A 27,524-nucleotide genomic window follows, 5' to 3' on the forward strand; every position below is an offset into this window, starting at 1 on the left:
GTTTGCTATTGTGGACGACACTGGCATAGGTGAGCTTTTTAGGGGACTCTGCCTAGAGTGGGATTGCTGGGCTGGGCCTAGCTTCCCCTACAATACTTACCTAGTGACTTGGGTTGAAGATGTTGCCCTAATTCGGTGCCCCCGGGGGTGTAAGTGAGGTCACCCAGGCTTGGTGTCGGCAGACCTCTAATTTTTGCCCTCCTGATGTCTGTCAGTCTTGCTTTAATGAGCATGTCCCTTGGGACAGGTGACTCTGAGCATCTCTGCCCAGGAATCTAGAAATTTGAGGTGTTGCCTCTGCCAGATGCTTCACTATAGCCTTTATCGGTTTTCCTGTTGGAATGTTTCATCTTGTCTATTTTTTCTTGTTGCAGTTAATTTTTTTTAAATGAACATTTTATTTAAAGACAACATAATATACAGAAAAAAATGCAAAAGTCATATGAGTGCATGCAATCGTGTGAATTTTCACCGAGGGGCACACCATGTAGTCAGCACCCAGATCAGGACACGGAATATTCTGGAACCCCAGGGGCCCCTTGGGTCCTTCCTGCCACCAACCCATCTTCTGCCCAAGGTGGTGACTGTGGACTTCCAGCGAGCAGAATCACGCCGACTGCGCCGTGTCATCCGGCTTCCTCTGCGCCGCGTTTTGGGTATTATTACTGTGTTCCTGTCCCCTACGGACACGTGGGGTATTTAAGTCACCGACTATTATTGGGAATTATATCTGCAATTCCTTCTGTGTTTCACGCGTCTTGTGGCTCTGTGTTTAGCTACATAGGTGTTTATAATTGTTATATCTTCCTGATAGACTGGCCCTTTTATCATTAGCAAATGTCCTTTGTTTCTTATACAATTTTTGTCTTAAAGTTTATCTGACAATATAGCCACTCCAGCTTTCTTTTAATATATATATTGATTTTAGAGACAGGAAGGGAGAGAGAGAAACATCGATTGGCTGTCTCCTGTATGTGCCCTGACCGGGGATCAAACCCTCAACCTGGGCATGTGCCCTGACCAGGAATCGAATCCGCCACCTTTCGGTAGATGGGACCGTGCTCTAACCAACTGAGCCGCACCAGCCAGGGCTCCAGCTTTCTTTTGATTTATATTTGCATGGTATATATTTCCCCAATCCCCCCTCCCCTTTTTTAAATCCTCACTTGAGGATATGTTTCTGTTGATTTTAGAGAGAGAGGAAGGGGGAGAGAGAGAGAAACTGCGATGTGGGAGGGCTGCTTTTCTCTTGCTGCTTCTGAGATTGTCTTGCCTTTGGCTTTTGATAGGTTGACTATAATGCGTCTAAGTGCGGATCTCTTCGAGTTTATTCTGTGGGAGCCCGTTGGGCCTCTCGGCTGTGCAGAGCAAGGGAGAGACTGCCTGCCCGCTGCCGCAGGTGCCAGGAGATTTTAGAAGGAGGGTGTGATGGACTGAATGTTTGTGCTCCCCCCAAAAATCCAGCCTTGAAATCCTAACCCCACTGTGATGATGATGTTAGGAGGTGGGGCCTTTGGGAGGCGATTGGTTCGCGAGAGTAGAGCTCTTTTTATTTATTTATTTAGATATTAATTCTCGCCTGGGGGTATTTTTTCCATTCCCTTTTCGGGGAGAGTGGAAGGGAGAGAGAGAGACACACACATTGATGTGAGAGAGACACGTTGACCGGTTGCCTCCCGCATGTGGCCCACTGGGGTCGGGGAGCGAACCTGCCACCCAGGTACATGCCCTTGACCGGGAATTGAACTCCCGACCCTTTGTTGAGCTGGCCGGCGCTCTAACCACTGAGCAACACCAGCCGGGGTGAGAGCAGAGCCCATCTGAGTGGGATCAGTGCCCTTTGAAAATGCCCCCCGGAGAGCTCTCGCCCCTTCCACCCTGCGAGGACACACGGAGAAGACGGCCGTCTATGAGTAGGGTGGCGGGTGCTCCCCACCCACCGAATCTGCCCCCAGCACCTGGAGCGTCCAGCCTCCAGCGCAGTGAGAAGTGGGCGTCTGCTGTTTAAGGTCTCCGTCCGCGGGGTCCGCTGGGTGGGTGGTGCTAGGACAGACGGGGCGCCCGGGGAGGTCGGGATGGTGCTGGTGCTCCCGGAGGCTCATCTACGTGTGTAAGCGACCTTCCTGGGCTGGGAATGGGGGTGCCGATGGGGGGGCAATTGTCCGAGGACTCCTAGTGTTGCGTGGAGAGTCCGTCTACCTTCCTGGCTTTGAAACCCGGCAGCGAGACGCACAGCCCGAGGCCGGGTGGGCGGCCAGCTGGAGTGTTGCTGTTTTCTCGGCAGAAGTGTTGGGGATCCCTCAGTCACCGGGATATAAATACCCCGTCCTCCTGGCTCCCGGCGCCCCGGTGTATGTACATATACGGTCACACAGTCCCGCTTTTCTCTTTTTTACTCCACTTTCTGACTGCTGAGCAATTTCATAACCTCTAAATTTAGAAAGCAGCGGAGTGGCTGGGATCAGGCCGCCGGCGCTGAGGTGACGGGGCCCTGCTTTCACTCAAACCCGATTGTTAGAGAAACTGGTGGGAGGGTGGAGTTTGAGGGGTAGAACCAAGTCTTGTCCTTATTGTCGTTGTCATTGCCGCCATCTCCTTGGCGCCGGTGGTCCCTGTTCCCTGAGCGCTCGCCCACGTGCGGGCACAGTGCCGGGCGTGGAGAGGCCCCTGGGCTCTGGGGGACCAGCTTCCTCAGGGGGTCACGCCCGCCCCTCCCCTCCAGCTCAGCCTGACTCCAGGCTGGGGGGTTGATCCCCAGCTTCGGAAGATCCCCAGACCCTGCCCCTGCCCGCAGGTGTGGCCCCACCGGGCTGTGGGGCCTTTGACGAGGCTGCAGGAGCACTGGCCTCACAGGTGGGGCCCTCTGGCCGCTGCCTGGGGGTTTTCCCTGGCGCCCCATCTCCAACAGCCCAGCCCCAGGGCCACTTCCTGGGGGAGGACCCCGGCTGCCTAAATAGAAGGGGCTGCCCCGGCCGGCTTGGCACAGTGGTTAGAGCGTCAGCTCGAGGCCTGAAGGGCCCGGCTTTGATCCTGGCCAAGGGCGCGTACCTCGCTTGTGGGCCCGATCCCCTGTCCTGGTGGGGCCCATGCCCGAGGCAACCAATTGATGTGTCTCTCACGTCCATGTTCCTCTCTCTCCCTGAAGAGGAGGGGACCTGAGTCCCCCCAGCTCAGCCCAGCCCCGACCCCGGGCCCTGGACGCCAAGCCTGGCATCCAACCCGCAGGTGGCGTTGGTGTGGAGCTTCCCCGGCAGGGACGCCTTTAGTACCAGGTCAAGGCCGGTCGGGAAACCAGAAGTTTTCGAGGAGCAGAGAGCCAGGGAAAGTGACGTCATTCCCGACCCCGGGCCTTTGCTTGCCCATCCGCACCCTGGCAGGTGGATTGCAATGCTTCCTGCCTCCCATGGGGCTCTCCGCCTGCCGTTGGGGTCCCAGCTCAGTGGGGGCACCCTGATCACCTGACTTGACTTGTCCCTCCATCCCCGAGCCTGAGTCGTTTTTTTCCGCGGGGCACGTCCTGTCCTGATGCCACCCGGACGACCTCTGTCTGTGACGTCCCATCCCCGCCTCGCTTGCCCACCGGCTGCAGCTCAGCGAGGCCAGGCCCGGGCGGGGCAGGGGTGCAGTGCAGCCCGTGGGCCAGAGGGGATGGTGGCTCTCAGGGGCAGGGCGCGGGGGCTCGTGTCAAGGGGGGACCTCGGCCCCGTCCACGCTAAACCTTTTAAACGTCCGCAAAGATTCCGCCCCCCAAGGAGATAGGCAGGGCGGTGGCGGTGAGTGCCCCCTCTCGCGCTGGGAAGATGGAACAGTGGCCCCCCGCCGTGGGGGGGACCCCGGCCCAGGCTCCTCTCGGGTTCGGCCCAGGTTGCTGATATCTTGGGAACAAGGGGATAAGACCCGAGCGTGGGTGCCCGTTACCTCTGGGCTCTGGGGAGAGTGGCCAGCGCCGGTGGCTGTTTCAGTCTCTGCCAGCGGGTTCTCAGGGGCCCCTCTCCTGGGAGTCTGGGCAGACAGGCGGGGGTGTTGGGAGGAGAAAGCGGTGTCCATTTTTGGGCTGAATTCCCTGTTGGAAAGCTCATGTCTTTGGCACAGATGCCTGGAGGGGCAGAGCTCCACCCCAGGGGCCTGAACTCTGCGGCCAGTCGGCGGGCACTCCGGGCTCACGGTCCGTTCCTTGGACACCTCCTTCAGTCCGGGGACTGGAGGACACTTACGGCTCTGTTCTGATGACTTGGATCGAGTGTTTTCTGTGCTTGAGGCTCCTAAGTGGATGACACCAGCCATGCGGGTACCTGTCAGAGCTCAGGGCACCGAAGCCCAGGGCACACGGGTGGGGCGGCCAGGTTTCCAACCGCAAGGACAGGACGCCCGGTTAAATGCGAATCCCAGGCAAACAAGGCAATGCGTTCGGTACAGGCGTGTCCCGTGGAGTTTGGGAGCCTACGTGGGCACCGACCGAGGATAACATTGGAAAGTTCATGCACACGCACACATGCACACACACATGCACACATATGCACATGCGCACAGATGCGCACACACACGCATGCACCCCATTAACTAGCTATGTTGGGGGGTCGGGGTGAGCCCGTCAGGCCCTCCCCCCTCCTGCTTCTCCTGGCTCCTTCAAAGGCAGCCGAGGCCCTGGGACCAGTGAAACATGAGCAGCAGTGACCCGTCTCTTCCAGGCGGTGGGAACAGCCCATGCGTGACTCCCAGTGTCTTTCTCACTGAGATGGCGCCTGAACCACTTGGAGCCGTCCCAGCGCCTGGGTCTCTGAGTGTCTGCATGGAGCCAAGAGGGGGCTCAGGATGCTGAGCAGTGTCCTGGGGCTGCCGGTGCCCAGAGTTGGGATCCTCAGCCCTGATTCCAGTGTCGTGGGGACTCAGCTCCTGGTGGCTGCCTTCCTGACCTGTGGGCCAGGCAGGAGGTGGGAGAGGCGGATTGGGGGTGCTCTCCCCTAATGAGCCTCAGCATTGCCAGCCATCCGGCCCCCCGCCCACCACCACAATGGGGACGGGCCACACAGCCAGCAGACCATGCACCGAGGGGGGCAACGGCCTCTGCATGGAGACGCCTGGGTCTGGGAAGCTCAGTGGGACCCCCTGAGCCTCGTGTGCGGCGGGCACCCGCTGGGAGGGCGTCCCCGCCACTCCCCACCACGGGCCTGTGAAAGGCGACCTCGCCGTGGACAAAACTCCTTTCACCTGGAGTCGGAACTCTGCGGAGATGATAAATCTCCCCCGCGTCTGGGTCAGGAATGAGACCTGCCACTTACGGCATGAAAAACGCCGGGGAGCTGGCCGGGAGCCGCACGTGCGGAGAGGTTGGGCCCCCGCGAGGGCCGTGGCTGCTCCCCGCCCCCACCGGAGCACAAAGCCTTTTCTTTCTCCGGCTGGAAGCGCAGGCCCCGTGCATGCAAAGGGCTCTTTCAACGTTAGATTTTAAATTATTTGAATTAAATCTGGGATCCTTCCGGGCCTCGTGCTCGCCCGGCCATTTATCACCGGCCCATGCGGGGCTGCAGAGCACCTCGGGGACTGCCCGCGCTGACGCCGCCCGGAACCGTTAGGAACCCTTGGAAACCTGACGCTGGGCTGCTCGCCGGCCTGGCGGGAGCCCGGTGCCTCTGCCCGTCGGTCGCTGGCCGCTCCGCCCGCTGCTCATTCGCTCTGGCTTCCCTCTGGGTAATCACGTTACTACACTTGAAAACAACCCTTTTCCCCACTGAGGCAGGCCGATTTCTTCCCTATTTAGCAAACATTGATTTCCCCCCTCCCCCAGAGTCACACTCACCATGAAACGAACTAAAAGCCGCCTTTGTTCCAGGGCCCAGCACCCTGCCCACCCCCCCATCGTGTGGCACTTCCGCCGGGCGCCAGCAGGGGGCGGGAGACTCTCTTTTTTTGTGAGGGCCACCCCAAGGGTGCTCCTGCTGGCTTGGCCTCAGGTCTGGGGCAGCCCCGCGATGGGGTGACCAGCAGCTGAGAGACTCAGCAGAGGGGGAGGCCGAGACTGCGCATCTGAAAGGGGGTGGGGGTGGGAACAACCCCAGTTTGTCTGGGGTGACTTCGGTCAGGACGTAACATTTTGAAGCAATAAGAAGTGGCAGCAATAGTGGTTAAATAAACGAGACCATCAGAGTGTCCCCAACTAACCTGTCACAGAGCCAGGAGAGGCCCAGCCAGAGTGCTCCCGCTGACCCGCGTCCCCGGCGCCCCGCTTATGGGGCCACCCTCCTCAAATGGCCATAGCGCGCTTTCCTCCTTAGATTCCAGCAGTGCTCTGAGGTGCCAGCAGAAGGCGGCATCCCTGCTGCCAGCTGGGGAAGCTGAGGCCGGAGCGGCCAGGCTTGGTCAGAGCTGCCAGAGGGTGACCCTCCCCACAACCCTGGCACTCTGGTCAATGCCCCCATGTGGGCAGCTTCCAAGACGGCATTCAGTGATGTGGGCACATGCATCTTCGCGTTACCTCTCCCTGTGGTCTGGGCCGGGGCTGACTCGCTTCTGACCAATAGAAACAGCAGAAGTCATGGGACCGTGTTTCCGAGGTTAGGTTATTAAATGGCTGTGGCTTCCGCCTGGGGTTTCCCTCTCCCTCTCTGTCTCTCTGCCTCATGCAGCCACGTCATGAAGCCACGTGGGAGCACCCCCCGTGTCAAAGGGCTGAGGCCACACGGCCAACAACCAAGTGGGTGAGGTTGGAAGGAGAACCCCCTTCACCTCTCTGTAGAACCTTCAGGGGAGACCGCAGCCCCAATGACGACTCGGCTGTAACCTCGTAAGAGACCTGAGCCAGGCCCAGATTCCAGACCCACAGAAACTGAACTAAGAAATGTTTGCTGTTTTCAGCTGCTCAGTTTGGGGTTAACTTGTTACGCAGCAGTAAGTAACAAATGCAGCCCCTTTATGCCACACGGAGCAGCCACACCTGTCACTGGGCTCCCACCCTTCTCACCCACTTTCTTCACACCAAAGCAGCCAGTTCTCGTCGGGCAGTTGTTGTGGGTTGACTGTGTCCCCTAAATTCTTAGGTTGAAGCCCTGATCCCTTGCACCCATGGAGGTGGCCTTGTTTGAAAGGAGGGTCTTTGCAGATGACCTAGTTGAGATGAGGCCATGAGGATGGGCCCTGATCCCATACGACTGGTGTCCTTATAAATGGGAGATTTGGCCACAGACGGACACCCAGGGAGAACCCCACGTGAAGGCTGGAGCTGCAGGGCTACAGGCCCAGGAACCACCAGGAGCTGGAGAGGACCTGGGATGGACCTTTCCCTGCCACCTTCTGAGGCCCACAGCCCTGACCCGGGACCTACAGTCTGAAGGACATGAGATAACACAGTTGACCCTTAAACAGTGAAAGGGTGAGGGGTGCCAACCCCCCTCAAAGTCGAAAATCTGAATATAACGTATGTTGACCGTCTGCAAGAGAGGAAGCTCACTTCAGCCACGAAGAGAGGAAGGTGGATGAGAAGACAGGGGGAGGAAGATGATAACTGAACAGAAAATTGGGTGGTTAGGTGGGTGGGCAGGTGGATAAGTGGATGGGTGAGTGGGTGAGGGAAGGGGCGGGTGGGTGGGTGATGGATGGATGGATGGATGGATGATGGATGGATGAATGAATAGGTGGATGGGTGGGTGGATGGGTGGTGGCTGGCTGGGTGGCTGGGTGGGCGGGTAGGTGAGTGGATGGATGATGGAAGATGGATGGATGGGGGGTGGATGGACCAATAGGTGGGTAGATGGATGATGGATGAGTAGACAGATGGTGGGTGGAAGAATGGAGGGGTGGGTAGGTGATACAAGTTCCATCCTAGAGATATAAAGGGCCTGGCTACCAGGAGGAGTCCTCGGGGCTTTGGGCTCCTCTGAATTGACTGGGCAGAGAGGTGGAAGGTGCTGCGGGCACCGCGATCTGGACTGGCACAGCTCCCTGGTGCACGCTCACCCCTCTCTCTGCATGAGCAGTGCCCATCTTGCCATCTGCTGTTGCCTGTGGCTTCAGGTGGCCGGAGGTCACTGGACCAGGCTGGCAGCAAGAGGGATCTGGCCGCCAGATGTCAGCCAGCGCTAATGAGCCCGGTCTGCTGGTCACTAATTGGCTGAGGGTCTGGGCGCCAGTGACACATGGAACCAGAGATGATGGGACAGGGCGGCCCCCGGCCCAGGCTTGGGTGGCCCAGTCACATGGACCCAGGATAGCGGGAAGCTGAGGTGCCCAGCAGACCCAAGGCTGCCCACTCCCAAGTGTAAATGCCTGGCAGCCTCCCAAGTTTTTCCAGGGACTGTCCACCTCCGTCACGGGCTGGGGCTCCTCCAAGGGCACAGGAGGGGGACCACGTGGGGGCTGCGGCGGGCGTGACCGCTGGAGCAGAAATAAGAGCCAGCCTTCTGTACCGGACGGAAACGGGTGCCCTCCAGAATAATCACGGTGGCGAGCCTTGCCCTGCGGAGGGAGATGGAGTTACAGCCAGTTTGCCCATAAACTTGTTCAAGCGATTTACGAGGCCTGGCCGGCACGGTGGGGGCAGGGCGGCCACAGACAAGCGGCTTTCTAGCTGGAGCCAGGAGAGGGGACGGCATCCTTGTGGTGACAGCCTCCGCGGCGAATGCTCGGCTACGATATATTTCCGTGGCGCTGCATGTGGCATCTGCCTAAGTGGCGAGGACACTGTGGACGTGGACACCTGCATGGCCCACATGACCCTTCCAAGCTGCACAGACCCAGGTGGTCCTGGGGACGGAGGCATTTCTGCGGCGGATGTGACAGAGGGCCCAGGAGGAGGTTCCCAGGCACCTGAGAGCCACGGCTGGGATTTCTGCCCCGCAGGGAGCTGGAAACCAACACGATGTCACGTAGGCCGTGGCTCATAAACCCACTCGGATTTCTCAGTGGCCACGTGGTGTCGCCCCCCCAGGGAGCCTCCCAGTTCTTGGTGGTGGGGTCTCAGAGCCCTCCTGTTGCTCTCCATGGGGGTGGGGGGTGACCAGTCGGCCGGATTAGACACTTCATGGTGGGGACAGGAGCCTTGACAAGCCCGGGGCTGGCTCCGAGGGCCAAGCCAGGGAGGAGGGCAGAGGGGCTGGGGGCTGCCTGAAGTCTGACCCAGAGCCCGGAGCATGAGACAGGGAAGGAGGTGCTGTCCTGATGGGGTCGCCTGTCCCAGTGCACAGAGAAGGGGGAGCGGGGACTGCTCCCCAGGGCTGCTCTGCCGAGCCGGCTGGCGGTCGGTGTGTTTCGGTAGCCGGGTGGCCAGCAGCCTCAGTGTTCCCTCCGGTCAGTCTAAGCTCTGAATGAATGTTTTTCCTTCCCTCTCTGTCCCTCCTGCAAATGCCAAGTGCCTCAGCCAGCCCCGGGCCAAGGGACAGACCCACGGGCAGTCCCCTCACCCTAGCTCTGTTGCATCACCTCCCACATGGGCCACTTTTAGGGCCCAAATCCAGAGACCTCGAGAGCACGTGTCTCCTGATTCAGCCCCGAGGGTCGGCAGCAGCGAGAACATTCCAGCAAAGTCCGAGGACGGAGTACACAGGCCGTTTGTGGTGTCACCGGGCTGGACCCGTCACAGCGTCCTGTTGGCCAGCCTCGCCCTCACAGCAGCCTGCCAGGGACACAGGTTCCCTTAAATGCTAGACCCCAAATCTTAGAAGCCCCACAGTGGAAGCTGAAGGCGGTCTGGGCTCTGCAAACCCAGGGTCTAAGGCCACAGACTCAGTTTCCACCTAGAGGTGTCCTTGGGAAAAATCTCCGTGACCCCAAGTTTTATTGACTCCTGCCCAGGGCTCGGCCACTCATCTGCACCACATGCCCAGCACGTGTGAAGTTTGGCTGGTGGGTTGGCAGGACCTGCAGTAAGGACCAGCGGCGGCAGGAGGCGGCGAGGGGATCTGGAAGGGACGCGACCCTGGGAGGTGTCCTCTGGGTGGGGAGGAGCCGGGCCGGAGGGCAGTTTGAGACATGGTCCCCACGACCACCTCCACCTTCCTCAAAGAACAGCGAGCCCTGTTCCCGGGTCTGATCCGACCCTGGTTTCTCCCTGAGCTGAAGACCAGTCCCGGGTCTGAGAGCCAGAGCTGCTGACTGGGGGCTGTGGAGGCTGGAGCAGCCCCTCTGCCCGGCCCCTTGGGGTGCATCCTGGCCCTGCAGCCTGGCCACCTCGCTGGCCTTGCCCTTGGCCTCGGCCTTGGTGACACGGTTGTTTCCGAATGAGCTTCAGGGGGTGTGGCTGACTGTGTGACCTGCTCCATTTGGGGTGACCCTCTTGAAACCTCACTGCACCCCCAGCCCCAAAGACCACGGGAGGTTGCTCTGTGTAAGAGTTCCCAGGGCTGCAGATAGCAAGGAGGGGCCCTGACCTCAACCCGGAGCAGGGACATGGGTACCTAGAGAGGGCGCCAGTGGGCCCAGGGGGCTTTGCTTAGCATCTGCCCTGTGGGACAGAGCCAAGGCTCTTGGGGTAAATGAAAGAGAAATCCCCAAGGGCTTCCTGGAGGAGGCTAATTTCAAAAAGAATGTTGTAAGTTCCTGACGTGATGGGGCTGTGGGCATCGTGCCTCCCTCCTAGGCCTGTGCCTGGTGCTCTGTCACTCCTTAGCAAGGGACGTGTGTTTTTGCCACTCCACAAAGCGCAGCTCAGGCCGGAGACGCCTGTTCACTGGGCAGGTCCAGGCTAGGCTGCTTCACCCAGTCCTAAGGCTGGTGATGACACCGCCTGTGGGTACGGCCTGCCTTCCTCTGCTCGGTGTCTCACCGGGTGAGGGGTGCCCAGGGGCTCTGCGCCCCACCCGCTAGAGGCCTGGAGTGCTGGCTGGGCACAGTGGTTGCCTTGGCTGCATTGTGACATATGCAACCATCCCTGGAAAAGCCTCGGCCGCCCGGGCCCCTGAAGGGGAGCAGGCCAGTGGGTGGATGGAGGGCTCTTGGGGGCCCGCCGTCTGCTAGCCTGCCCGGGGGACGCCCTGAGAGCCCTGGAATCCTGAGCCCACAAAGCTTCCAGAGGAGCCTCCGGTGTCACAAAGAGGCCCGAGAGGGTCCTGCCCGTGTTCCAGTGACCGCAGAGAGGGACGCAGACATGTTTAACCCACACGTGCTAGATTCTCCGGCCGTGATCGTGGACAATGGGTCCGGGCTCTGCAAAGCAGGCCTGTCCGGAGAGATCGGGCCTCGCCACATCATCAGCTCCGTCGTCGGGTACCCGAAGTTCAAGACGGCCGCGGAGGGCGCCAACCAGAAGAAGTGCTTTGTGGGGGAGGAGGCCCTGCATAAGAAGGGGGTGCTGCACCTGCACCACCCCGTGGAGCGCGGCCTGGTCTCCGGCTGGGACAGCATGGAGCACCTCTGGAGGCACCTGTTCGAGTGGGAGCTGGGAGTGAGGGCCAGCGACCGGCCGGTGCTCATGACCGAGCCGTCCCTGAACCCCAGGGAGACCCGGGAGAAGATGGCCGAGGTGATGTTCGAGAAGTTCCAGGTGCCCGCCTTCTACCTGTCAGACCAGGCGGTGCTGGCCCTCTACGCCTCCGCCTGTGTCACGGGCCTGGTGGTGGACAGCGGGGACGGGGTCACCTGCACCGTGCCCATCTTCGAGGGGTACTCCCTGCCGCACGCGGTCACCAAGCTGTACGTGGCGGGGAGGGACATCACTGAGCACCTCACGCGGCTGCTGCAGGCGAGCGGGCGGGCCTTCCCCTGCGTGCTGAACAAGGCCCTGGTGGAAGACATCAAGGAGAAACTGTGCTACGTGGCCCTGGAGCCGGAGAAGGAGCTGTCCCGGCGGCCGGAGGAGGTCCTGAGGGAGTATAAGCTGCCGGACGGCAATGTCATCCAGATCGGCGACCAGCTGTTCCAGGCGCCCGAGGCCCTGTTTGCGCCCGAGCAGCTGGGCATACAGAACCCCGGCCTCTCCAAGATGGTCTCCTACAGCATCACCAAATGCGATGCCGAAATCCAGAACATGCTCTACGGGGAGATCGTGCTGTCCGGGGGCACCACCCTGTTCCAGGGGCTGGACGACCGGCTGCTGAAGGAGCTGGAACAGCTGGCCTCCAAGGGGACCCCCATCAAGATCACAGCACCGCCTGACAGGTGGTTCTCCACCTGGATTGGTGCCTCCATCGTCACCTCCCTGAGCAGCTTCAGGCAGATGTGGGTCACCTCTGTGGACTTCAAGGAGTTTGGGACGTCCGTGGTCCAGAGACGATGCTTCTGAGGGGCCCCACGCAGGGGGTGGCCCCCGAAGGCGGTGAGCTCACCCCTCGACACCAGCAAGGTGTTCAATAAAAGGCAAAACTGTGCAGTCTTTGGTCACGTCGGGCTTGGTTCATTCTTGGCGGCACCAGAGTAATTTGTGATCCTGGTGGTGACTCTCGTTTAAGTGGTCTGTCCCCCATTCCCTCTCCCTCTCCTGGGAGAGGCCTGGGTTAGGAGTTGAGGCTGTGACCATCTGCAGTTGGGACCAAAAGTGAGGCCTAGGCCTCATGCTTGGAGCTCGAGTCGGGAGGGCCCTGGAGTCTGCATCTTAAACATGGGTCATAGGTGGGTCTGAGACAGAGCCCAGAAGGGGGGTCAGCAGGAACAAACAGGAATGTTGTCCTGTTCTGAGGGTCAACAAGCCCTCACCCGGGTGGGTGTTTAGCACAGTAGGGCGCTCTCTCTGCTCTTATGGAGCTGGGCAGCTGAGCAGGAGGGACCCCTTGTCCTGGGCAGATGGGGATGGGCAGAAGCAGAAATTGCCATCTGTTGAGGGCTCTCTCAGGGTATGTTCCTGGGAGTGTGTGAGATTCAACACCTCTGCTTTGTGTATTGTGGTCTTTCTGTTTGTTTTTATATTCAAATGCACATATGATAGTGTTTAGGGGCAAAATACCGGAGACAGAGTTAATAATGGCCATCAATGAAGTAACGGCTGACTAAGCGATGAAACAATCTATGTCATATTTGAAATGAGCATATAGAGTATTTGAAGACAACATAGTTGGGTCATTTTCAGATTCATGGTACCAATCCCTGTCTTTTTACTTGGTATGTTTAGACAGTTTATGTTTAAAGTAATATGTTCTGTCTCAGCTCTGCCATTTTATTTTCTGTTCCCCCGCCCCCTGTTTCTTGTTTTTATTCCCGTGGGTTACTTAAGCAATTTTTAGGATTCTATATTGATTGATTTATCGGTTTTTGTATGATTTCTTAGTGATTGTCCCAGGTAACACGACGGCCCACCGGTACTGACATTTCATGACTTGGAGTGAAATGTAGGAGCCTGACTTCTATTTAAGTCCCTTTACCCTCCCAACTTGTAAAACAAAATTGTCTTCTGTATTTCCTCTGAGCATGTCAAGCACAACCTCAGATGGTCTTAAGGTTTTTTCCTTCAACCATCAAATGATTTAAGAAACTCATGAGAAGAACAGTCTTAATACGGTTACCCCTGTTTTTACCCAATCCCAAGTTCTTTTGCTCTTCCGGAAGTCCCATGCCCTTTTCTGTTGTGTTATTATTTCCTTCTGTTTAGAGGACTTCTTTGAGCTGTTCTTTAAGAATACGTTTGCTGCCCGGCTGGCATGGCTCAGTGGTTGAACGTAAACCTATGAACCAGGAGGTTACGGTCTGATTCCCAGTCAGGGTACATGCCTGAGTTGAGGGATCCATTCCCCCCAGTAGGGAGCATGCAGGAGGGAGCCGATCAATGATGTTTCTCTCTCATCAATGTTTCTATCTCTCTCTTACTAAAAAAAAAAAAAATAATAAAAAAAAAAAAATATATATATATAAAGGAATAGGTTTGCTAAGCAACAGGTCATCTGAGAATGTCTTTATTTCCCCTTCATCCCCAAGGCTATTTTGGCTAGAAATAACATTTACGGTTAACTGTTTTCTTTCAGCACTTGGAGGAGGATGTGTCAGGTGCTTCTCCACGGTCTCTGTGGTTTCAGATCAGAAAGCACCTGTTATCTGACAGGTGAACCCCTGCAGGTAACGTGTCTTTTCTCGCAGGCTACTTTCAAGGGTTTTTTCTTCTTCTCATCTTTTGTATTCAGAACTTTAATTTTGTGTCTTGGCGTGGATGTTTTTGTTTTGATCCCCTTTGGGATTTATCCAGCCTATTGAATCTGTAGATTTATGTCTTTGGCCAGATTGGGAAAGTTTTGTGCTATAGTTTCTTCTAACATTTTTTCAGTCCCTCTTTCTCTCTTCTTCTGGGTCTCTGAAGACTCAGAAATTAGCAATCTTATAATCGTCCCACAGGACCCTGAAACGTTGTTAATCTTTTTTTAGCCTATTTTTCCTGTTGTTCAGGTTGGGTCAAACCTGTCCACCTGCCCTGAAATCCATCGAGTCTATTCTCTGTCATCTCTCCCTACTCTTGGGTCCCTCCAGCCTAGTTTTAAATTTCTGTTGCATTTTTCAGTTTAGTAATTTCTGTTTGGTTCTCTTTTCATAACTTTGAATTCTTTGCCGAGGTTTTTCATTTTTGCGTTTGTTTCAGGGAAAGTGTAATTGCTTGCTGAAACATTTTTATGGTGGCTGCTTTAAAATCCTTGCCCAGATAATCCCAACATCTGAATCATCTCAGTCCACTCTCCAAAACTCACATCGGAGAATTGTCTGTCCTCATTTAGTTCACAAGGTTTCTGGTTTTCTATTGTACTCTGGACATTTTGAATATCTCAAGACTCCCTTTGAACACATCTTTACACCCTGCCCCATGCGAGACTGCCCTCGTGTTCCCAAACTGCACCTCAAATAAAACAACTAACAGGTTGTTGTTTTTTTTCTATTCAAGATATTCTGCTTTTCTTATGGTGGCTACTGGTCTACTGCTATGGCTGTGGTGATGATGGTGATGATGGTCATGATGATGGTCATGATGATGATGATGGTGATCATGATGATGGTCATGATGATGGTGATGATGATGGTGATGATGGTCATGATGATGGTCATGATGATGGTGATGATGATGGTGATGATGGTCATGATGATGGTGATGATGATGATGGTGATGATGATGGTGATGATGATGGTGATGATGATGGTGATGATGATCATGATGATGGTCATGATGATGATGATGATGATGATGATGGTGATGATGATGGTGATGATGATGGTGATGATGATCGTGATGATGGTCATGATGATGATGATGATGATGGTGATGATGATGGTGATCATGATGATGGTCATGATGATGATGATGGTGATGATGATGGTGATGATGATGGTCATGATGATGGTCATGATGATGGTGGTGATGGTGGTGATCATGGTGATTTTCCGACCTCTAGGTCATCTTCAGCACTATGTCACTGGGGTGCTGAAGTGCAGAGAAGGAAAGTAGCTCCCAAATCCCTGACAGAGTCCATAGCGGGAGCTTTGTAACCAGTCTGGCTTTTAATTCTGTCTTCCTGTGATGCCGTGTGAAGACAGAGAGACTCAGACACACAGAAGTACAAGGGGAGACTGTCCCCCCTGGTCACACTTTCTCCCAGGAACACACCCCCTGCCACACGGAGCTTCATTCTCAAAGCGCTTCCCAGGTCTAGGAAGCTGGGTCCCCACAGCCTGGCGTGGCTGCGATGACAGCGCCCACTCGCTCGCTCGCTCGCTCACCTCACAGATGCTGGTGGGAGGCGCACTATGTTGCAGGCACCGCTCCATGTGCTGTGGGTCCTGAAGGGAGCAGAAGACGCTGTTCTGTCCCCGTGAGTTGACACAGCTGCCAAGGATGGGAAGTGGCAGTGAGCAAGGAAGTGTGTACGTGGACTGAACCAGTGGCCCCCGTGTGTGGCCAAGGATCTCTCATGCTGGTAGCCGAGGCCCGAGGAAGTGCAGGGTGTGTGTTCCAAGTCATGCAACCAGCTCAGGCTCTGCACTTGGACGACACTCCCAGAAAATGGGAATGCACCAGAGCCCTGAGGGTGTCCACTGAGCAGCCCCTGGACACCAGGGGGCATGGATGAGAGGCTTCCAGTTATCTATGGGAACTGGAGCCACAGGTGACCAGAACCCCCCAGCTCAGCGCCCCTCCTGCCCTCAGCCCCCAGGTCTGAAGACCTGTGTGGGACACCCTCCCCAGGACCTTCCAGCATAGGGGCTTGCTGGGGTGGGGGCGCCAGCTCCCTGCCCGGGATGGAAGTGAGCAGATCGGGACAGGACAGGGTTGCCAGATAGTCCACAGCTGGGGTCGGGGCACCCGGATTCCCTTGCCTCAGTTCCCCTGGGGTCAGTGGGCGGGGGGACATCTCCAGGCCCTGAATCCACCCCCCATGCTCCTGTTACTTCTGACCTTTTCCAACGTGGGGGAGCTGCTCTTCTGCCCCAGGGCTGGGCTCACAGCGTTGTTGGGGAGCCTGACGCAGGATCCGAGGCCCCTGTGCCAGCACAGAAACCTATAAACAAATTACCTTCCTCTGATGACAGTCTCAATAGCACACAGCTTGCTGACTTTCACACGTGCCGGATTTACAGGTGCTTAGAGTCTAGACTCGAGCTCTAGGAACTCAACACAGATAACAAGAGAACCGGGAGGGCTGGTGGGGCTGATGCCAACCAGGTGGGGGTCCAGGGGACAACACATAAAGCCAGGACCCTCCCCCAAGGTGGCCCCATCCTGGCCCTGCTCCCTCCATTCTGACTCCGAGGGGACTTCCCTGTCCTCTGGAAGCACGGGGGGGGCCGTACTTGGAGGGACTGGGGGTGGATCAGGACCTGTGGGCAGAGTCTGGGCCCTCACAGGGAGCAAGCCTGACTGCAGCTGCTTGCAGGCCCCATGAACAGGGATGGGTGTGGTCCCAGGTTCCCCAGCCTCTGACACGTGTACCTGTGTCAGGTACCTGGAGGTGCCCAAATGCGTGCATGCGTGTGCGTGTGTGTGTGTGCAGCAGAGGGGCTGTGCTGGGGGCCAACATGTCTCCTGGAGCCTGAGGTTTTGGAGACCCGTGTGAGCTGCACAAAGCCTGGTATTGTGGGGAGGGGAGGCCGCATAGGAGCCCTGGGGCCTGGGGCCAGGAGATCCAGGGGTTCAGGCATGAGCCGGGAGCCAGGAACCCGGCGAAAGCCTGCTTGAGCCCCACGTTAGCTGGCCAGGGCTCAGTCTCCCCGTTTGCATGCCTGGTGCGGGCACAGAGAGGCCGAGCTCCGAGGACCTGGGGTCTGTCGCAGGCCCTGCTCTGTCGGTGGCTTGTCTGGGGCGCTGGGCAGAGCAGGCACCTGTCCTCGGATGAGCAGGTGTGTCTGAAGATGCAAAGGGGGAGGGGGCACAATGGCTGTGGCTTAGGGTGGGTCCAGCAAGGATGGAAGGACAGGCTCTCCAGAGAGGGAACCGCAGCTGTGCGCTCAGGCTGGCTGGGCTTCGGTGGGCTCCAGGGTGCCTCGTCCTGCCCAGCCCCAGGGCCTGCGAGAGCCAGCATGCTCCTGGGGGGAGAGGAGCGAGTTAACTCTGCAGCAGGGACCCAGTCACAGGGAGGCTGTCGCTCATGGCTCCCTCATGCGGGTCCTGGCGTGGAGCCTTCCTCGCCCTGAGAGGTGACCTCTGAAGGCGTGTCCAAGACTCCTGGCCTCTCACCGGCTCTGATGCAAGAAGCCAGAGCCGGTTCCCAACTCGCAGTTTTGCTAAAAATGAAAACCTCTGCCTCCCACAGGGACGCCCAGGACCCCTCCCTCTGGCCCCTGTCCCAGCTGCGGGCAGAGCGGTCACCAGGCCACATGTGCGCCCCGTCAGCTGTGGGCTCCGCGTCCCTCCTCGCCGGCTTCCAGGCCCGGCCTCGCCCTCTTCCTGGTGGCGGCCCAGCGCCTCCGTGCCCTGCCCTGGCTTCCCCAGGCGTGCCGACCCCGAGTGACAGTGCCCGACACTGGGAACAATGTGCTCACTGTCACGGCCGGCCCCGGCTGGGAGCGCGGAAACATAAGATGCCGCGTCCCTGTTATCACTCTTGCAGGGAACGGGGCCGGGCTCCAGCTCGCACGAAGACATAATCATTTTCTCCCATTATTCAAATCTCCTGTTTCCTCCGTCTCGCCCCACCTTTCGGCGGCCGCGGTGGGGGGAGAGGGCGGCCGGGCCGCGAGGCTCGGGGTCCCAGGCTCCCTTCACACCTGGGCAGCTGGGCCACGTCCAGGGCCCACGGGGACCAAAGCGGCCACGGCCGGGGTGCCGGGCGCTGCTCTGTCCTCGGTGTCCCTGGCCCAGAGGCCGCAGTGCTGGCAGGGCTGCCGGTGACGCAGACAGATGCAATCAGAGGGTGGAGGCCTCCCGGTGGGCCGCCCGCCTGGCCGGCCAACTCTGGCCAGGGGTGGCCGCATCTGGCCCACCGGGGGCTGGGGGCTCCGTCCGCCGCTGCCAGCCTGTCTGCGGGGCCGGGGGCCGCCCCGGCGACCCCGCCGGAAGCCTGGCAGGGAGGGAGGTGGGGGGCTGGTCCGCCAGCCACGGGCCACGTTAGCCTGGCTGAGAGGCGTCAGCCCGAGTAAACGGATACCTCACAGTTATGCAACCGGGGTCGGTGAGGATGGGCCGCCCGGGCAGCCAAAACAAGCACCTCCTGGCTCCGGAGTGCGAAATCCCGGGGCCCAATTAAAGGGAGGCGCGGGGAGGGGTGGGGGCTGGACGCCGATGACAGCCTCGGTGGGAAGGGCCGTGAGCTCCGCCAAGGCCAGCCTGGCCCCTGGGCCACCCTGACGCCCTGGGGGAGATGGGGCCGCTTCCAGAGCCCTGTCCCTTCTCCCAGCTACACTGGACACTGTGCCTGCGTGTTTGGGGTGCCGGTGGTGGTGGAGGTCCTCGCTGCCCTCGCTCTGCCCCTGAGGAGCCTTCGACCGGGCTGTTCACACGACTCACCCAACAGCGACGTGACCCAGGCGAGCGGGTCCTGCAGTTTCACACACGACTCCAGGGTCCCAGCTGGGATGTCCCCAGAAAGTCACAGTGCAGGGTGTCAGGTGTCACCTGGAATTCAGGGAAGACAGGGGCCCTGCCGTCCTGTTCACCAGGGTGCCCTAGAATCTGGGCCCCGAAGATGAACAGAATGGAGGGCTAAGTAGAGGGTCTGCCCAGCTGCCCTGGGAGGGGCTTGGAGCCAGAGAAGATGGGGGCCTGTTGCCCTTGTGCGAAGGCCTCATCCGTGTGCAGAATCCCCCTTTCTGGCAAATGCTTCTCTGGGGCCCCTGATGCGCAGTAGGAGCTTCAGGTTGAGGTGGAGGGGTTCCCGGGAGTGGGGGGTGGAGGTCAGAGGGCGGTGGCTCTGGTGGGTGAGCGTGGTCCTGTCTTGCACCCTGTGGGAAGCGGCGGGGCCGGGAAGAGGGCTTTAGGAAGACATGTGAGGGCGGAGAGGCACTCCTTGCCGCTCAAGGGAGGCGGGCCTTTCATCTCACAGGGGCTGGGGAGCGTTTCCCATGAAGCCCATCCCAGGCCGTCCATCAGAAGGTGGGCGCAGGCCTGCAAGGAGCCAGAAGGACGGGCCATGGGCTGTGCACGTGGAGGCAGATCTTGCAGGAAAGCCTCTGAGCTCACGAGGACATTTCTAAGGCCCCGGGAAGCCGGGAGCAGCGTGGCCCAGACGTCCACCAGCCCCTGCTCCAGGTCTGGTGAGGACCCACGATGGGGCTGCAGAGACCTTGGCCCACGAGGTCCTGTCTGTGCCCTACCCCCCCCCCCCGAGCTCACCAGAGAGCCCCTGGGAGCCCGTGCAGGAGACGGGGGACAGCACCCTGTACCTCCTATCCTGGCATCTCCGCTCCAAGCCCGGCCACAGGGAGTGGAATGACCAGCCAGCGGCTTCCCCCGATGTCTTCACGGCTGTGCTTAGTGCCACCTCGGTGCTCAGAACAGCCTGCGGGCCTCACTCCCTGTGCGCAGAGTGGGGGCTAGTACCCAGGCAACCTCTGTCCTTTTTAGCAGGAAGAGGGGTGCCCGGGCCACAGGAAAGCCCAGGCCAGCGGCTGAGTAAAGGGCAGATGCTCACCCTTCAGCCGCGATGCCCCCGGCCAGCCCTTAGCTTCCCTCGCAGGAGGTATGGCTCCCGGGCTGGAGGCCGTCAGAGGTGACCATGGATCTGGGAGAGTGCAAGCAGGACACTGGTGGCCAGCGGTCCTGTGTGTCCAGGGCATGTCCCTGACTGAGAGCTCTGGCCCCAGGTCCAGCCACCATGACAGAGGTGGGTGCCCGTAGCCCTCTGTGCAGGGACATGCCCACTCCTCTGGCCACGCTCTGCTCAGAGCACACACACATGCATGTGTGCACACACCTGCATGTACACATACGTGCACACGCGTGAGGAGGCAAGGCACACAGGGATGAGTATGTATGTGTGTACACATGCTGGTACACACATGTGCGTGCACACAGGCGCACACAGACACACATGCACACGAATGCATGCCCCCCCCCACATGCACACACCCTGAGTGAGGTCCCTCAGCATCAACCAGCTCTGTCCAAGTCGGCCCAGGTTCCACCCTGGCCCTGTGACGGCCACTCCTTGCTGTGCAGACAAGTGCCCGAGATTGGCCAGGAAGGTGCTTGTGACAGTGACTACCATGCAGTTCAGTGACGGTGACCACGTGGAATCCTCAGCCTGACCCGCCCTGTAGAGCCAGCCGGGGGCCGTGGGCCCTGCTTCGTGGGGCTGCATATGGGGCACACCAGGCACATGGATGCGTGTCCTCTCCCACCTGGGCCTGGGGGGGGCCCCATGGGCGAGGGGTGGGGAGTCAGCCTTCAGACCTGGCGTGTTCCCGCCCAGGCTCTGCCCCAGGTGTGGCGGAGCTGGGAGCAGTGGGCACGGGGGGTGGGGGTGCCGATGCCAGAAGTGCCCACGATGTGGGCGGGGCAGGAGGTGCTCGGGAAAGGAAGACCCGCGTTGAGGGTAAAGGGGCGGCCGGGCTGCGGGAGCACCTGGAGGGACCTGCTCCTGGTCAGGACCAGCCGGGGCCGAGCCGGGCGGACCTGCGGCAGGAACACGGGGAATGGCCTCGCTTTGCTTCTCTGGAACCCACTTTCCAGGCCAGAGGTGCCTGCGCAGCGTCTCTTCTCGCGATGAGCTCTGGGGGCTCGAGCCTCAGGGTGACTATTGCTCCTGACCCCGTGACCCCATGACCGCGGGGTGCCCTGCTGGGCTTCCTGCCCGGGGACCTGAGGAGGAGCCCGCAGCCTTGGCCCCTCCTCCCTTCCACGGAGGGTCCTGTCCGGCGGGGCCGGCACGTGGTCACCAGCGTGGCCGAGGGGGGAGGCAGGGGCTCCCCACGCCAGAGCCACGCGGGTGAGCCGGAGCCGGGCCTCCCGTTCTCGCTGCCCCGCCGTCCAGGAGCGACCAGGAGCCTCCTCCCCAGGAGCCCACGGGGGTGGAAAACCCCGGGGGCGAGGTGAGCCTTCGCGGGGCGCCCGTCTTCGGGGTCACGTGGAATCCTCTCGCTCCCCGGCCCAGCCGGGGCCCCTCCCGGAGGAAGCTCGAGCGCGGCCAGGGTCTGAAATGACGCCAGCGTTTCTGCTGGGATTACACGAAACCCAAATCATTCTTTCCACAAGCATTACACAACCGCTTTTATTTTAAACGTTCCTCTCTGTCCCGGGGACCGGGCGGGAAGCCGGCTCCAAACCTTCGGCGGGGGGACCGAGCCGTTCTCACGGGGTGAAGCCAAGGAGATGGAGGGACACCGGGTCCCCTCCAGGACTGGTCTCCAAATGAGGGTCCCACCTCCGGGCGCAGAGCCCTGCGGGGCCTGGGAGGCAGGCCCAGCTCAGGAAGCTCGGCTGGACCTCGGGGAGGGAGGGAGATTATCGGCTGGCTGACAAGCTGTGAGAGTTGGACGTGTGTCCCCCACAGAGGACATGTTCCAATTGCCATGGGTGCTTTGGGACACTCTGGCCGTGTCCAGGAGGCAGGCTTACAGGAAGCAATTGGAAACCACATGCGCTGGAGCCAGGCATGGCGGAGGCCCAGGGCAGGGCGGGGGGGCGCCCGGGCGCCCGTGGGGCTGGCCTGAGAGCTTAGAGGCTCCCAGAGAACGTCACAAAGACGGTGGGCTCCGGTGGCCCTCACTTGGGCAGCGTGTTGGGCACCTGCCTTCCACAGGGGCTCCCGGGGGGGACACGACCACCCTGCGTAGGTGCCCATGGCTGTGGAAGGACGCAGTGACCAGCATGCTGCAGCTCTGGGGCTCAGCAGGCCCAATTCTGGGGCCTCTTCCCAGTAAGGCAGGCACCAGGGGAACCCGGGTCCGGGCCCCACCCCCTGACTAGGGCCCCCCTCCCTGACCGCCTCTGCCGGCTGTGGCCCTGGCCTGTCCTGTCTGGTTTTGTCAAGAGTCCCCCACTCTTGACCCTTCACCAAGTTCCTCTTCGTAGCTTCTGTCCACTGTCCCCGACCCGCGGCCTCCGAGTCCCCAGCTGCCCTGCTGTGCTCCGGGCCAGCTCAGCTCTGTGCTGGTGTCCCCATCGCGGGAGCCTAAGTCCAGCCGGTCACACTGACACAGGCCCGAGCAATGTCTGTGACGCTCCCAAACCCGGGCCTGGTGTCAGCATCTTGCCAGAGGCCGCAGGGCCTGTTGGACCCCCACCCCACCCCCACCCCGGGGACCAGCCTTATCTCCTGTCAGGGACTTTATCCAGCTAGAAGGGGCCCCTCCCTCTCTCCCTCACTTGCAGGGGGCACTTGGGCACCGTGCAGAGCCCGGTATCCGAGGCCACCTGCCGGGTGGCACGAGGGTGGAGAGGCTGGCTGGGCTCTCGGGTCGGGGTCTCCTCGTCAGCTCGGCGGGCGCACTGGGAGCCCCTCTCGCCTCGTGGGACACGGGCTGCCTGCCACCGTCACGGTCACCATCGCGCCCCAGCCTGAGGGTGAGATGGTCAGGAACAGACCCTGACCCCGGGACTCGCTGCCCATTCAGGGCGGGGACCCACCAAGGGCAGGGAGATGGCTGAAGCAACAGGTATTGCAGGGGAGAGGCATGGGGGGGGGGAATCAGCAAAAAACGATAATTTTGAAGCTGCAGGAAACTCACTGGACGTCCCTCCGCAGGGTGCGGCCTGGCCGCCCCTCCTGGCTGGGCCGACGCGGCGTCTGTGCTGCTCATGGTCGCTGAGCTGTTCTGCGAGGCGGACGCTGCAGACGACAGAGGAGTTGCCCATAGAGAGGGGAAGGGAGGTCACCGGGTGGCGGTGCCTGACCCTCCCTGTGGACAGGGACTGGTGTCGCGTCCGCTGTGGTCATCCCATTGCCTCTAAAGACGCCCGTGCTCTGGGCTGTCCTTCGAACCGGCTTGTACGCCTTATTGGCTGCCCCGTAAATCAGTGAACTGAGCAGCTTGTCCCTCGCTCACTTTATACTTGTTTCCAACTCATGATTTTACCCTTTAAAAGATTCAACACGAATCCCCCTGGTAGAGAGCAATCAGGGAAGGCTTCCCCGAGGCAGTGACCACTGGGCTGAGCCTGGAAGGGGCATCAGGGAGTAAGAAGGTGAGAGGGGGGGAAAGAGCACATGCAAAGGGCCTGCGGCCGGGGGACATGGGAACATTCCGGGAACTTGCCCCGTTCCCCGTCCCACCCGGCAGCCTGGCCCAGCCCGACCACGGGCTGCCTCTACGTCAGTGCCTCCTGCCTCCCGGTGTCCTCTGACGACCCTGTTCCCTGGGACCTCTGCTCCCCTCACTGTCCCCACCAACCCCACTTCCCTCGCCGGCTCCAGGCGGCTGAGAACAGCGGCTAAAACTGGGTGTGGGGCAGCTGGGGTCAGAGCTCAGCCCCAGCAGTGACCAGTCTGCGACCAGGGGAGCTTGTTGGGTTGCTCCGCGAATCAGTGTCCCCGCCCATGAAGTGCAGAAAACGTGAAAAATCTAGAAACGGTGGGGACTTGCTGAGGGGCAGAGGGGCCAGGTAATGGGGATCTGAGTGGAAGCCTGTTGCCAACAAAGGGGGGCTTGGTTCTGTTTCACCTGGTGGAACCCCCCAGGGGAAGGCCAGTCTGAGGCCCTGGTTGTACCGGTCGGGAGTGGGGGGCTTGGACATCAGCTGCCCACCTTAGACAGGCATCGCCTTGGCGCCCTGCGTGGGCCCAGGGGCTCCTGGGGGCGGGCGATGCTAACACAAGGAGCACAGGTTAGCCGCGCCGAGCTCCGCGTCCACCAGACTCCCCATCTCTCTTCTCCCCAGCGGATGAGGGGCCTCCCCCCCCCCCCCGAGACTGGCTATCATTTCACTTTCAAATTTTATAAATCGGCTGGGTGTAAACGTGGAAACTTCTAACTCTGCCTGCCTCGGGTTCCTGTTGAGCCCGACCATCTCCGCGGAGCACGGCCACTGACGCGCTCCTCTGAGTTTTCAGGGGCAGCGTTTCCGTCCTTGTTCTGAGTTAGCCACCTAGTCGCCTGAGCGGCAGCGACTCCGCCAGCCTGGCCTTTCCCTGGGGGCCTGCACCGGGCAGTTGTTAGAAAGATAATTAAGTGCTAACGTTTATCAAATACTTTCTCTGCACCGATTCATTTTTCCCTTGGTCTATTTGTGTGAATTGATCGATTTTCTGAATTTAAGCCATCTTTGCATTCCTGGGATAAGCCACGCTTGATTAGGATGTACTTTTTCCAACATTCCAACATGAAAATTTTCAAAGGTACAAAAAATTTGAATGTTACAGCGATGTCCTATATGCCCACGTTTAGATGAATGTATTACTAATAAACGTTACTAATATTTCACACCACTTACGTTTACAAGGTGGACTATGGTCCCTGCCTCGGGTGTGTGGTGAGGGCAAGGCGGGTGGTGGTCCCGGCCTCGGGTGTGTGGCGAGGGCAAGGCGGGCCGTGGTCCCGGCCTCGGGTGCACCCGCCCAGACAGGTGCGAGACACCGTGCCTGTCAGAGTACATTGTCTGTGTGTCACTCCCCTGCCCCACGATGGCCCAGGCCCCTGTCCCGGGCGAGCCCCCAGGCTGCAGCGCAGGGAGGGGAGTCTAACTGAGCCCAGAGTCCTTGGGAGTTAAAGAAATACGAGCTCAGAGTCCCCCAGATGCTCACAGTTGGTTAAGTCTGAGCAGCGCTGTATCAGCGCGGATCCCCTGGCTCGCATCCTCGGACCAGGGTTATGTAAGACGGTGACGTCGGGACAAGTTGAGCAAAGGGTAGTCTGGAACTCTGTGTGCTCTTTTGCAACTCTAAGAGTGAAATATAAAATAAATAGTGTTTTAAAATGCCCAGGCATTAAAAGAAGCAGGAATATAGGGGTATATGCACCATGACCAAGAGAAAAACTAATAATTAGAAATAGACCCACAAATGACATAATTGATAGAAATACAAGAAATGAATGTTAAGGCACCTAATATAAGTATAATCGATGTTATCAAAAAGGCAGGAAAAACATCAGTGGGATGAGGGGAGAAATGGAAGATGTAGCGAAGACCCAAAATTAATTTCTAGAGGTAAAAAAAATACATAATAATCTAAGATGGGAAAATATACCAAATGGGATTATCAGCAGATTAGCTACTACAGAATTTAAAAAAAAACAACACAATCGGATATTTTAAGAGAACAAAAGAATTATCTGAAATTATATATAGAACCCCCCCCCCAAATATAACAACAGTGATCGATAGGAAGCAGCCTGACACACGTGTCACTGGAATATCCAATGCGGAGAAAGGAGACAAGGGACAGAATTGTATCTGAAGACATAGCTGCTGAAAATAGTCGAAAGATTTAAGTTTTCTTGTAGAGATTTAAGAAAACTCTATAAACTTGCCGACCCAAGGATCTCAATGAATCTCAAGTAGGGAGAAAAAACACCAAAGTATATCGTAATCGAACTGCTAACTTAATAGAAAATCTTCGAAGTAGCCACAGAATAAAAGACAAGTGATCAAAGCTAAGTATATAAGTGAATTTACTGTCGGAACCACCTGAACCAGAAGACAGTGGGGAGACTTCTTTAAAGTACTGAAGGAGGCCCGGCCGGCGTGGCTCAGCCGTTGAGCGTCGACCTGGGATCCAGGAGATCGGGGTTCGATTCCCAGCCAGGGCCCAGGCCCGGGTTGTGGGCTCCTTGATCCCCAGCAGGGGGCGAACAAGAGGCAGCCGATCAATGACTCTCATCATTGATGTTTCTGTCTCTCCCTCTCCCTTCCCCTCTCTGAAATCAATAAAGACATATTTAAAAATATAATAATAATAAAGGACTGAAGGAAGAAATTGGTCAACCAAGAATTCCACACCCAGCAAAAACGTCCTTCAAAATAAGACAAAATAAAATAATTTTTCAGTCAAAATAAAAGTTGAGCAGATCTATGGTCAGCAGATCAGCACGACAAACACTGTCAAATAACACGCTTCACCCAGGAGGAAAATTGTACCAGGTGGAGACATGAACCTGCACAGAAAAAAATGAAGGCCACTGGAAATGGTAACTATCTGGGCAAATATAGAGCATTTAAATTAATTTTAATTATTTTATTTTATTTTAAAAAATATATCTTTATTGATTTCAGAAAGAGGAAGGGAAGGGGGAGAGAGAGAAACATCAATAATGAGAGTCATTGATCGGCTGCCTCCCGAACGCCCCCGACTGGGGTTCGAACCCGCAACCCGGGCATGTGCCCTGACCGGGAATCGAACCCCGATCTCCTGGATCCTAGGTCAACGCTCAACTGCTGAGCCACGCCCGGCCGGGCAAAACTAGTTTTTAAAAAATTCAAACAATATAATTAACTTCTCAAGGAAAGTGATAGCAGTGTATTAAAAGGTTTATACGATCAGAAAGTAAAATTTATGAAAAGCGCACAGAGCACAGAGGGTGGGAAGCGGAGCCACACTATTGTCAGGGTTTTGCACGTGTGTGGGGTCATGTAACAAAGACCTAAAGTAGCCCCGACAATTTCGAAAAGGGAGAAAAGCGCTGGAAGACTTACCTTATATCCGGCAGCTCAAGTCGTCGGCGCAGCGTGGGACGGTCCACACACAGACCACACGCGTTTGCTTGGCTGATTTCCGACCAGGTTTCTAAGGCATTTCGATGGGGAAATGATAGACTGTTCAACAAATCATGCGGGAAGAATTGGACGCTCGTTGGAAGGAAAAAAAAAGACCGTGGACCTTGTCTCACACCATCCAAAAAACGAACCTCAAAATAGATCTTCGATCCGAATATAAGAGTGAAAACGGTGAAACAAACAGAAAACACAGTTAGGACATCTTGGCAACCTCGGGTGAGGCAGAGTTTTCAACAGGACAGAAACAAAGGCAGAAATTGTAAATGAAAACAAAAAATAAAAAGACGTTGCTAACGCCCTGGCTGGTTTTGCTCAGTGGTTGGAGCGTCGGCCCTGCACCGAAGGGTCTCGGGTTCGATTCCCAGTCAAGGGCACGTACCTGGGGTGCAGGTTCCATCCCTGGCCCCGGTCGGGGATTGTGCGGGAGGCGACCCATCCATGTGTCTCTCTCACATCGATGTTTCTCTCTCTCTCCCCCTCCCTTCCACTCTCTGAAAATGAAGGGAAAAATATCCTCAGTCAAGGATTAACAACAACAGCAGCAAAACAA

The 27,524-nt window shown here is 58.0% G+C and overlaps 1 protein-coding gene and 2 long non-coding RNA genes across 3 annotated transcripts; 1 reads left to right on the top strand and 2 right to left on the bottom strand.

The window, feature by feature from the left end:
• Positions 1–11,072: 11,072 nt before the first annotated feature.
• ACTRT2 (actin related protein T2) lies at positions 11,073–12,208 on the top strand. The gene has a single exon (XM_016219224.2). The coding sequence runs from the start codon at positions 11,075–11,077 to the stop codon at positions 12,206–12,208; it is 1,134 nt and encodes a 377-aa protein (XP_016074710.2). The 5' UTR covers positions 11,073–11,074.
• A 2,988-nt stretch (positions 12,209–15,196) lies between these two features.
• On the bottom strand, positions 15,197–16,849 carry LOC107542026 (uncharacterized). Its single transcript, XR_001603667.2, has 3 exons — positions 16,286–16,849; positions 15,610–15,715; positions 15,197–15,404 (listed from the first exon to the last, which is right to left on the bottom strand). It is a non-coding gene; the product is annotated as an uncharacterized LOC107542026 (long non-coding RNA).
• Positions 16,850–17,314: 465 nt separating this feature from the next.
• Positions 17,315–19,746, bottom strand: LOC107542028 (uncharacterized). Its single transcript, XR_001603669.2, has 3 exons — positions 19,708–19,746; positions 18,833–18,940; positions 17,315–17,412 (listed from the first exon to the last, which is right to left on the bottom strand). It is a non-coding gene; the product is annotated as an uncharacterized LOC107542028 (long non-coding RNA).
• Positions 19,747–27,524: the final 7,778 nt, after the last annotated feature.

The sequence above is a fragment of the Miniopterus natalensis genome, chromosome 9, assembly GCF_054644295.1.
Source record: "Miniopterus natalensis isolate mMinNat1 chromosome 9, mMinNat1.hap1, whole genome shotgun sequence".
Lineage (NCBI taxonomy): Eukaryota > Metazoa > Chordata > Mammalia > Chiroptera > Miniopteridae > Miniopterus > Miniopterus natalensis.

What these genes read in the sequence shown, in the direction of transcription:
- ACTRT2 (XM_016219224.2), top strand. Translation starts at nt 11,075, where the DNA reads ATGTTTAACCCACACGTGCTAGATTCTCCGGCCGTGATCGTGGACAAT.